General features: G+C 50.9%; 1 protein-coding gene across 5 annotated transcripts in view; it reads left to right on the forward strand.

Annotated features, from left to right (window-relative positions):
- Nucleotides 1-8,884, forward strand: part of PHB1 (prohibitin 1) — a 264,555-nt gene extending 255,671 nt beyond the window's left edge. For all 5 annotated transcript variants that reach the window (XM_060133538.1, XM_060133540.1, XM_060133536.1 and 2 more), the window contains exons 3-7: nt 1,188-1,349; nt 3,712-3,854; nt 3,992-4,108; nt 6,300-6,395; nt 7,743-8,884. In XM_060133538.1, coding sequence (XP_059989521.1) covers nt 1,188-1,349; nt 3,712-3,854; nt 3,992-4,108; nt 6,300-6,395; nt 7,743-7,955 — 731 coding nt within the window. In that variant the 3' untranslated portion in view covers nt 7,956-8,884. The remainder of the gene's footprint in view (nt 1-1,187; nt 1,350-3,711; nt 3,855-3,991; nt 4,109-6,299; nt 6,396-7,742) is intronic.
- The last annotated feature ends 3,212 nt before the right edge of the window (nt 8,885-12,096 follow it).

Consider the following 12,096-nt stretch of genomic DNA (forward strand, 5'->3'; position numbering starts at 1 on the left):
CCTCAGCTTTCTCATTGGTCAAGCCACAGGATCGAACTGCTTTATGTCTAAGACCCCCTTCACCTCTGATACTCTCTAGCTTTCACTGTTGGAAAGTAGCAGTAGATCGACCCACCTCATGTGTGACCCTGACAAGAGGAGGATTACTTTCAGAGTGAAGGTGTTTGGGCCACTGTAATGTCTAAAAAGGCAGAGACAGAAAACAGCTGGTCAGAAAAGCCTGCTCTTGGGCTGCCCTGGTGGCACAGTGGTTAAGAATCTGCCTGCCAAAAAAAAAAAAAAAAAAAAAAGAATCTGCCTGCCAATGCAGGAGTCACGGGTTTGATCCCTGGCCCAGGAAGATCCCACATGCTGTGGAGCAACTAAGCCCATGTGCCACAACTACTGAGCCTGCGCTCTAGAGCCCGTGAACCACAATTACTGAGCCTGTGTGCCACAACTACTGAAGCCCGCGTGCCTAGAGCCTGTGCTCCACAACAAGAGAAGCCCGTGCACCACAACGAAGAGTAGCCCCCGCTCACCACAACTAGAGAAAGCCCGTGCATGGCGAAGACCCAACGCAGCCAAAAATAAAATAAATAAAATAAAAAATTTATTAAAAAAAAAGAAAAGAAAGAAAAGCCTGCTCTCCTTCTGTGGCGCAGCTTTATACTCTGATCTTTTTGGCCACCCCTGCATAGCCAAACAGTAGTCACCATTACTAATTTCTTTCTGAATCATCAAGACAGCTCTGTAACCCCTTCAAACCTTAGAGAAACCAATCTATTGGAAAGAAAAAGTGGGGCCTTCCAAATTTTAGGATCGCCGTAGGGAGGATGCTGCTTCCGGAAACACTGAGTTAAATTGGAACCAGGATGGACTGTGGTAACAGTGAAGACTGGTGAGTTTTAGAAAGAAGTTTTGGGAGGTAGTTAATCAGAACATCAGCAGCCAGTTGTTTCAAGGAGAAAGGATGCTGAGGAACAGATCCTGTTACCGAAGTCCTTGGGAGGACATGTGGGATGGGAAGTGATTGCTTAGTTTTATAGCTGTTCAGAGGCCTCTGGAGACCAGAAGTGTAGGAAGAAAGAGCAGGAGAGGGAGACTTAATAAATGAATGGAAGGCACCAGCGTTCTTTCAAAACCATGATCCTTTTGGTTAAAGGGTGAGGGGATTTTTCTGACCCATCCTTATTCTTCATTCCTAGTGGATGCTGGGCACAGAGCTGTCATCTTTGACCGGTTCCGGGGAGTGCAGGACATTGTCGTAGGGGAAGGGACTCACTTCCTCATCCCTTGGGTACAGAAACCAATTATCTTTGACTGCCGCTCTCGACCACGTAACGTGCCAGTAATCACTGGTAGCAAAGGTGAGTCTTGTCTGTGGGTCAGGTAAAGCAGAGAGTGTCAAGGGCTGCTGTGGGATCCCGAACGGGTTGAACTTCTCGTAGTACGAATTCCTGGCATATTTTCCGTGAAGAGTTTTATGTGGCTACAGAGAAAGAAATATACAGGCGTACCTCAGAGATGTTGTGAGTTCGGTCCCAGATCACCGCAACAAAGCACATGTTGTGGTGAAGCGAGTCACACGAATATTTTGGTTTCCCAGTGCATGTAGTTCACCCCATACTGTGGCCTGTTATGGGTGCAATAGCTTTATCTCTAAAGAAACAATATATATACAATACCTTAATTTAAAAATACCTTATGGCTAAAAAATGCCAACCATCATCAGATCACCATAACAAATATAATAATATCGGGAAAGTTTGAAATATGGCAAGAATTACCAAAATGTGACAGAGATGTGAAGTGAGCAGGTGCTGTTGGAAAAATGGTGCCAATAGACTTGTTTGACACAGCGTTGCCCCAGACCTTCAATTTGTAAAAAATGCAGTGTCTGTGAAGCTCAAGAAAGTGAAGTATGCCTATATACTTAAAATACGCACACAGTTGTACAAATTTAGAGAAATGAACAAAGATATATTTCAAGAGTTACACAGCAATCCAATTTTAAAGAAATCTGAGTGTGCCTTTGCTCCCTCGGTTGACCCTTCCCATCAGGTCTTGTTTCCCAGGGTGACTGTAAACGGATCTCCAGCCGTTCTGTTTGCCTTCACAGCTGACTTGCCCTTTGCCTTGCTTTCCAAGGCCTCTGTTTCCAGCAGTGCTGCCCTCACGTTGTTATCTCACAGGCCAAGGCCCACATCCCTGAGAGCAATCTGGTCTGACACGCCACTGGCTTCCCAGCTGGAGCCTGAAATGAACTGCTGTCATGGTTCTCCCCCCGTCGTACACATAGAGGAGCACAGGCAGTAGGTGGAACGGCAGGTGCTGTCTTGGCCGTGACGTTTCTGTGCAGCAGGAGGAGGGGGTTGCATGGGTGTTGCTGTTCCTCAGCAGATGTTTGCTTTCTGTCATAGTGGCAGGCTTTGTGCTGGGTCAGAGGGTGGGGTAGTTCAAAGTTGACTAAAGCGGGAGCCTTTAGGAGCTTGACCTAGCTAGGGAGATAGCCATGTGGACAGGCGTTAGCGTGGGGCAGGGGGCTACAGCATGGGGGGAAGCCGAGGAGGGAGCTCGCGTGAGGAATGTGCGTGTGCGTTGGCACATTAGGATGAGAAGCGCGTCGGGCAGAGGCGGGGAACGGGTACGTTGCTGTTGACTGATCTGTCCTGTCGCTCCTGGCCAGAGCGAGGAGGAGCCTCCTGTGAAGGGTCTGGCCTGCCTGCTACATCAGAGGAAATCAGCGGTGGGGTGGGGTTAATCAAGAAACATCATATTTTAACTTAAAGGCCTAGTTCTGAACTTTCCTCCTTTTGGGGATTTCTTTCTCTACTGTTTTGCAGTTGTTCTAAGGATACATTATACACCTGTCTTCAAAACTTGATAGGAACTTGCAGAGATCAGGGACGGTGTATAACCATTTCCCACTCTGGTGCCTGGTTCAGAACTCATCTCATGGGCGTTTGGTCCATATGGTTGATGACTGCAAGCAGGCCGTGACAGTGCCTTAGCTCCGAGTAGGACTGCATTGTCAGGGGAAGTTGTAATTCCCTCCCTGGGTCCTTTGACTCGGCCAAGTAATGAGAAACGGCCTCTAGATGAGTCTGATAACCCCTTACATCTGTTGCACATTTGACAGAGTGCTTTTATATCTGTTTCCTCCTTCGGTTTCTCCCAACATGCCTGGGAGGCAGATGAAATCATCCCCATTCTTACATGGGAGGAAATAAGCTGAGATGGGCTAAGGCTTAGTGATCCCGCATAATTAGTAAACAGCAGAGTTGAGGCTGCAGCCAGGCCTTAGACTGCTTGTCTGCTGGGCCCACGGTCACCTCTCTGAGGCACACTCCTTCCTTGGGCCCCATTCACTGGGCCTTGGAGAGGCCTTACCCTAGAATTCTTGGCATTGGCCTATCTGTTTTCTTAAAATATTCAGTGTTCCAGGCATATCCATGGCAACTGTTAGACGTACAATCTGAACTTACTTATATCAGAGGGCATTCAGGACACACTGAAAAGCTGTCATCACCAGAATCCTTGGAGAAGTTTTTAACGCTGATGCTGTGCTGGGTTCTCTACCAGGGAGACCACGCACAGGTGCGCCTCACCCTCTAGGATCTGATAATCGGCAACTTTACTTATAAATTATAGCAAATTTGGGGTAGGAGAGGTCATAGAAGGCCACTTTGGTGTTTGCTTTTAACTCCAGCACTTCTCCCCTACCCTAAGATTTACAGAATGTCAACATCACCTTGCGCATCCTCTTCCGGCCGGTTGCTAGCCAGCTCCCCCGCATCTTCACCAGCATCGGAGAGGACTACGACGAGCGCGTGCTGCCGTCCATCACCACCGAGATCCTCAAGTCCGTGGTGGTGAGTGAACAGGGCCTCAGCCTCGAGCCTCGAGCCCCCAGGAGATCGCTAGGTGGCAGGAAGAGCTTGGCGGTGACTGGTTGGGACCCTGCTTCCTCATTATCCTGACCGGCTCCTCTGCCCTCCCTTGGAACCAGGCTCGCTTTGATGCTGGAGAACTGATCACCCAGAGAGAGCTGGTCTCCAGACAGGTGAGCGACGACCTCACGGAGCGAGCAGCAACCTTTGGGCTCATCCTGGATGACGTATCCTTGGTAAGGGTCTTGGGGTGCCTGCAGGGGAGGGTGCCTGGTTCCATATCTGGGTAGACGCTGTGAGGTCCTACCTTCCGCTTTCCTCAATGAAGGCTTGAAAGCATGGACCCTTCTTGGTGGCACGTGGCAGTCTCCTCGGGTTTGTTTTCAGAAGAAGGTTCTTTTACCTCCCCTGTGCCACAGACATTTTTCTTTTAACTTTTGGCCCTGACCACTAGATTTTTCACCTTCCCCAAACTGAATGTTCCCCCGAGTTCCCCAGGAAGTGATGTCCTGCTAACCCTGTTGGACACAGGCAGAAATTGCCGGGTAGAGACTAGAGAACAGCTGGGATAGTCTTTCTCCCTAGCACAGACCTCCCAGCCTGACCCCGAGGAATTTCCTAACACCTAGGGTCTAAAGCACAGTCAAGTGAGCTCTGGGACCTTCCCATGAAAGGTGACAGAGTGTAAATGAATGGTTCTGTTTCCCAAAGCCTGGTATGGGAGGCAGGGGCATCTCTGAGGCATAAGCTATCCTCTTGAGACTGTGTGGTCTGTGTATTTATATGACACTGAATGCCGCAATGCAGACAGAAAGCAGTACAGGCAGGATAGCATTTCAGATCGAGGAGGGTGAGGGGAAGGGGTCGTGTTTCTGATTCTCTGGGGAAAATCATTTGGAGTGATTTGTTCAGGTAGCGAGGTAGAGTGTTTCCCATTCCGTTCTCCTGTGCGTCGCTGGGGAAAGGCACAGCTTCCCCCTCAGCATCTGTGCAGCTGTTTAAACAGTAACATTCTACATACCCTGCGCTCACCCCGGGGCACTGCTCCACTTGCAGCAACTGCCTTCCAGCCGTGGAAGGGCTCGTGGGCTCCCTCTACTGGCAAGATGCCAGGCTGCAGCCATTTGGCTCCTTGGACCAGAGTGGTTCCTCAGGCTCTCCCACTTAGTGTTAAACACTGTGGCCGTGAGAACACACTAAGTAAAAGCCTGAGGAGAAGCTTGGCATTTTGCTAGACTTTGACCACATACTCCATTCTGGGGAAATGGGGGTTGACCACAAGAAACCATATCTAAGAGGTGTGAGAAGAAAATTAGGTTTCATGGGGAATTTGCTGCCCTCAGCTGGCCCTTTTAGAAAGAAATTTTATTCCTTAATTACGCATTTCTTTTTCATTGCTCAGGATTGTATTTTCTTTCCCAAACTTTGAACAAGAGTCCAGAAATGGAGCAGGCGAGCTAGAACAGCTGCAGTTTAAGAGTTAGGAGGGTTAAAAATTCTGGAAGACATTGGACTGGGATTTACTCTTCAGGAGAAGTTTTGAGCCGCTTATTTTCTTTTTTTAAAGCAGAGGTTGGGAGGGTAGTGGAGGAAATGAAACAAGTAGAATTTGGTAGCAAAACCAATGCTGTTATCCCCTTTATTCTTCCCTTTTAATAAAAAATATAGATAAATTAGACTAGGCATTAGTAGTGCTGAGATCTGTTTCCGTTGTTTGCACTGTCATTACAGATACATCACTTCAGCAAAGTCTCGGTCACTCGTGTTGTTAGGGAAGACCTATGCATAATCAGAATTTTAAACCTTCTCCCGAGTCAATATCTTTACCTGCCTTCTCTTTCTTTTAAACCCTTTATCAGAAGCACTCACACATAGGGAAAACCATGATTTGCAAAATCATGGTTTGGAAATCGTCCCTCTAGTCCTCTTCCTGTTTTGTGGTGGAGATGCTGTGAGAAAGCAGTGGCCTGGTTAAGTCATAAGCAGAGAGCATCACACTCTTGAATCCCTGAGAACCAGCTGCATCCCTCACTCAGGGGCTCAGTTTTCCATCTGGCTTCCTGGGGGCTTCAAGCAGGCCATCAAAGGACCTTGGAAGAGCACTAGTCAGTGGTGGGGGTCCTGGAACCCACAGGTCTCCTCCCCTAGGGAGGTGGTCAATCGAACAGATACCTTCTGGTGCCCGTGGGCTGTGTTCTACCTGAGGGGTGCCAGAATGAGGTACAGGAGCACTTTGGGCAGCCGAGGATTCTGGGGTGTGAACTCAGGTTGGGCACGGATGTGGAGGTGGAAGGGCGTTCTGACCTCACATTGTCTCCAGCTGCTAGAGCCATTCGTGGCCTCTTCCTCCAGCGGCCGTGCGGGCCCTGCAGCAGCGCTGTCGAAGCCATTACTCTGCCTCATCTCGTGCTCACTCTCTCCCCTTAGACGCATCTGACCTTTGGGAAGGAGTTCACAGAAGCGGTGGAAGCCAAACAGGTGGCTCAGCAGGAAGCAGAGAGGGCCAGATTTGTGGTGGAAAAGGTGAGCACTCAGCCAGATGGCAGGGCCTCTCTCCCCTTTCTCCTTTGCTCAGCCTCCCTGTTTGCTGGGTGGCCTGGAAATTCATCATCTGTCATCTCTTCCGGGATCATCGGAAGGGGATTGAAGGGACTGTACTCCTGCAATTGGTTCCAGAGTCTTCGGGGTCTAGTCAGGGATATGTGAAGTTATGTTCTTAAATCACGGAAGGGTAATTTTTTTTCCACGTCCCTATGATCAAAAACAGTCTCCCACAAATAAAAATGTTTCTTCTGAAGTATTTTCAGCTTCACTGAGAGGTCATTTTTAACTGTGGTTACATAGTGAAAGCTGACAGCAAAAGGGATCAAACGTTGCACCAGGTGCACTGTCATCACTGGGTTTTTTTCAAGCACTAAATCCATCCAGATGTGTCAGAGTGTGCTGGGACGCAATATAGTTGCGTAGGGCCTGGTCTTTTGGTCTTTGCAAAGGCGTATTTATTTCATATATTCCCTTCTCCCCACCACTAATTCTCTTGGATTTTTATTCCTAATCCAGGACACCTTAGTCCTTAGAATCAGGCAAAAGAGAGGTATATGGGTAGACATTTAACTTTAGAGAATATAAACTCCATGTGGATGGAGACTGATTTTTTCTTTTTCCACTCTTTTTGCCTCTCTCCAGCACCTAGAACATGTCCCAAACCATGCCTGGGATAGATTCTAGGTATCAATAAACATTTGTTGAGTGGACAGTCCCAGAACCTCAGTTGAACAGCTGTCTGTTCATCTCAGACAGGCTCCACACTGTGTTCTCCTCCCTTGCTTCTGAAGGTCATGCATTGCAGATAGACATCCTCCTGTTGGTAAGGGTAGGGGAAGCCAGGAGGCCTCGTTCTGCGTGCCTGAGTTCCTGGTCGGGAACCAGTTTAGCCCAAGAGCGACTTTAGGGAGCGTCCCATGCCTGCCGCTCCTGCTTAGCTGCACTGGTTTTGATGGAAGTCGCTTTGACTTGGGGCTGGAGGGAAAGATGAGGATTAATTCCATCTTTCTTTCTCTCCTGCTTTCCTTGGCCTGGAGTCCTCCTGCCTTGGAGTATGTGGCTGGACTGGGTTGCTATTAATATTATTGAGGACTTTAAAATAAGACAGCTATTTACATAGCCAACAGAAATATGTCCCTACAGTGGCAAGACAGGAGAGAGGAGGATTGGGTGGACAGTGCTTGTTGACCCTGTCTGGAGGGGGAGGTAAAGTCCCAGAGTTCCTTCGGGACCCAGTGAGGGTGCCTAACGTGGTCCTTTTGAGGCCGTAGCCACCATCCAGCACCCCAAGATGTGATCTTGGTCTTTCTGCTTCCACCGCCGTAGGCTGAGCAGCAGAAGAAGGCAGCCATCATCTCTGCGGAGGGCGACTCCAAGGCAGCGGAGCTGATCGCCAACTCGCTCACCACTGCGGGCGACGGCCTGATCGAGCTGCGCAAGCTGGAGGCGGCGGAGGACATCGCGTACCAGCTGTCGCGCTCCCGGAACATCACCTACCTGCCCACTGGGCAGTCGGTGCTCCTCCAGCTGCCCCAATGAGACCCACACCTCCTGGGCCATCTGGACCACAGCCCCCATGATGCTCACCACCACCTTCCTTCTCCCGCCCCAGAATCACTGTGAAACTTCATGATTGGCTTAAAGTGAAGGAAATAAAAGTAAAATCACTTCGGATCTCTAATTACTTGATCAGCTGAAGCTCTTTCACTCTTCTCATTTCCATCCCCTTTTTTGATCCGCCTCCCTACCCAGAGTTGCCAAGTGCCTACACAGACCGGCTTGGCTCCCGTCTTTGGGGCCTGCTTGGCGCTCCAGCCGAGGCACTGGCAGTGGGCAGAAGACAGGCAGGGCCATGTGTGTGATGAGCTGGGAGTCAGTGGGCGGCCTGAGTAGACTGGTAGCCTCCAGCCTATCTTTTATTCATGATTTGAGGAAGACGGCATGCGCAGCTGAACAACAACGAACACCGGCCTCGGTTTTTTCCAGTGGTTCCTTCACATACCCAGCTGAAGAGAGGTGCTGGGGAGGGTCAGAGAGGAAGCAATCTGTCTCTTACCATAGGCCGATTCTCTTTAGCTGCGGGGCCAGCGGAAGCACGGATTGAAGAATCTGCCCCTGTGAAGGTGGGTGGGCTGATTTGCTGCCCTACCCCCACCCCAGGGTCCTAAAGCTGGAATGGACTTGGATAATGAGAAAGCAGGCCTGGACCAAGATGTGAGTCCTCTGGCCTCCCTCTCCACCTCCCACCTTGGTGTCTCAAATACCCGGCAGATTTCCAGCTTGAAGGATGGCATCCGGCCGGGACTACATGGGCCTGCCAGAGACGTGTGCATCCGGAGTTCCTGGCTTCCCTTGTTCAGAGACTGCCCTTTCTAGAGGGCTCTGTGCCTGTGCCTTGAAGGAAACAACCACGGGAAGAAAACAAATGTGTGTAAACTGCTATCAATAAATGACACCCAGATCTTCCAGCTCAGTCTTACGGGGTTTTTTTTTTTTGTATGTGTGTGGGAACCGTGGGATCAGAACAGAGCATTCTAGCAGTTTTTGTGTGCACGTTTGTATCGCCAGCTAGGACAGAACCTCCAGCAGGGCAGAAAATGCTTTGGTTTCAGAAAACACTTTGTGCCGTGTTCCAGATCCAGCCCAGCCTGAAACGAATCAGTGGTGTCAAGTGAGGTTGGTTGTTACGTGGGTTCTTAGGCAGTGAGGGGTGGTGGAGGTTCGTTAGCTTCCCCCGTGGCTTTTGGGGCCAACTGGAAAGTTGTAGGCCCGCCCCCTAAATGAGGGGTTGACAAAATGCAGGTGTGCCAAGCCCTCGGCGCACTCTGGTTAGACTTCTACATGCATGAGATGGCTTCGGGTGCCCTGCCTGTTGCGGGCTTGTATTGCTTATTCTGCTTTGCTTTGATGAAGAAAGGCCTTGGCCTTTGAAGGGGGGCCGGGTTTATGCACTTTGAGTGGTGGGGAGGGAAAGCGGACCTACGATTGAGAAATGGGTCGTGCCAGTCACCCATCTCAATCCTTTTAGGAATAAAATGGAAATGACGTGCAGTGAGCACTCATACTGACTGCTTCAACCTCTGCTCTCAGTTTAATCCCCAGCTCACCACCTGGCCGAGGAGAATGGTCTTTTTTTTTTTTTTTTTTTTTTTTTTTTTTATGCGGTACGCGGGCCTCTCACCGCTGTGGCCTCTCCCGCTGCGGAGCACAGGCTCCGGACGCGCAGGCTCAGCGGCCATGGCTCACGGGCCCAGCCGCTCCGCGGCATGTGGGATCTTCCCGGACCGGGGCACGAACCCGTGTCCCCTGCATCGGCAGGCGGAATCTCAACCACAGCGCCACCAGGGAAGCCCAGAATGGTCTCTTAAGGGGACTCTGCAGGCTGGTCTCTGACCTGGATTCTGCATTTCCTCTCCCAGAGTGATAGGGCCAGCTGTCAGCTGGGAAATGGGACGGGTGCCCAGATTTCAGGTGGGCTGGGGACTGAGTTCTCCCGGCACCCGCGCTCCCCTCCCAGGCCCTCTCCCCAGGGATCTCGTCCTTTCCCACCTGTTCTGTTTGCTGATGGGCGAGCCTCATCTAGCCCATCTCCTCACCACCTCCCTGGCATCAGTTATCTCAGGTTAGCTCTTCCCACTTGTGTCTTGTGCTGTAAGAGCAGTGAGACCTGCGAGCGGTGAGGTGCCTGGACTCACAAAACGCGTGAAAGACCAGAGCAGAAAGCATGACTGCTAAATAGATTCCAGACCGGCTTCCACTCAGCGGCCTTCCTCCTTTCCTCTGTTTATTGCTCTGGACACCCTTGGGGGGCGGGGCAGGAGGCTCCTCTCTTCCCCAGGCCCTTTCTAAAAGAGCAGTTTGTTTCTTGCATATGGCAGGAGATTGGGTTTCCAACCCAGGTGTGTGAGGTCCCCAGCTTCTGGGTTCCTTCTGCCTCCAGGTCAGCCCCTCGGCGTCCGGCCGGCCAGTTCCTGCTGGTTTTGCCTGTAGCCTCCCTGCCACAGACAGTGCCAGTGGCAGACCAGGGGCCTCATTCTGCCTTGACTTCCGCCAAGTAATTCTTTTCACAAATGTTCAAGGGCTGTTAACTGGCTGCTTAGCCGCGGAGTCCCCCCGATGGCCTCTGGGTTTCTCTAGAAACTGCCACAATTGGCTTTTATCAGCTCCGGATCCTCTGGGCCCTGGATCAAAAGCCGTGTCCTGTCCTGGCCAGGGAGGGGGCCAAGCAGGGAGTGTCTCTCCTTTGGTCAGACTGAATAGTTCCCTTGTTCAGGCCCTGAGGGTCCCGGACTAGGAAGGCAATGGGCCCTGGATGGCGGGCGGGGGCGGGGTGGGACCCTCGAAGTCTCACCATTTTTCCTTACTGCTGCATTTTACACAAGTTCTGCCGGTGTGGACTGAAGGGGGAGGAGCTGTGTCATCCCCACGTGGGTCGATTTGAAAGACAGGGAGAGACAATGGAATATTGTCAAAGTCTGACGTGTAGCAGATGCTATTCTAATCACCTGGTGGTCCAGCAATCAGCAGGGCGAGAGCAGTTAGGCCCTCCCCTCAACCTTTGCCCTCTGCCAATACTGTGGGCAAAGTAGCCCACCTTGACTGAAAATAAGCGGGGTGAGACAGTCGCAGGAGACTGGAATTGATGTCCCCACCTTTCCTAGGCCTCCTGTCCATCTTGCACGCTGCTCCAAGCTTAATTTTTCTAAAGCAGATCTCATCCCCTTCCTCCTGAAAAATCGTCAGCAGCCTCTCCTCCCTTGGTTAATAAACTGCAAATGCCTTGTCCTGGCATTCGAGGCCCTCTGCTCGCTACCTTTCTAGTCCAACTTTATACTTTACTGCTTGCCTTCACATACCTACCTGGCGGCTCCCATGGGATGGGGAGTGTTGTCTAAAAATGCAGGTGGAAAGGGGCAGCGGCTACTGGCATCAGGTGATGGGAAGCAGAGGTGGCGGGGATGTTATGAGACCTGCTTTGTGTGGGACAGACTCATGCAACAAAAAATTGTCCCAAAGTGTTATTGGCATCCCAAAAGTAATGCCAATAACACTCCTCATTGAAAACACGCACTGAACTGAGTTCCTTGCTCTTGTCTGCATACCACCCAGCCCCACTTTCACTGCATCCTCTCTGCTTGCACGGTCACTTCATCCCGGACAGCCCTTCCCCCACATTTCACAGGTCCAGATGTCCCCATCCTTTGAGTGCTAGCTCCAATTCTTTCTTTAACACAAAACTTCCGCTGAGCCACGGTCCCATGAGGCGTTTAGTGCTCATTTGGGTTGCAGGTGTGTGTGTGTGTGTGTGTGTACATGTGTTCTCCCTCCAGCCCTACATTTATGGAGGGCAGGACCCTTATTTGATTAAACGTTTCCTCTTCCTCTTCCTCTTCTCCCCCCCAACCACCCCCTGATCTTTTCCCCCAAGTCAAACACGGCTGGCTCTTGGTGGGAGTTACTGAATGTTTGTCAGATGAAGAGATGAAGGAATAGACATACAGGACTGAAGTTAGCAGTGAGGTGAGTGCTGGGGGTCGAGGCCCCTGATTCTCCTCCCCTGCCATTATGTTAAGTAGCCTCGAGCTGCTCTGAAGCAGGGTGCTCAGGGTCTAGCAGACTGACCCACCCACAAAGGTCCTACCCAGATCGATTTCCCAGCCTCACCACCCTCTCGCTTCCT

This window comes from Lagenorhynchus albirostris, chromosome 20 (genome assembly GCF_949774975.1).
Source record: "Lagenorhynchus albirostris chromosome 20, mLagAlb1.1, whole genome shotgun sequence".
NCBI lineage: Eukaryota > Metazoa > Chordata > Mammalia > Artiodactyla > Delphinidae > Lagenorhynchus > Lagenorhynchus albirostris.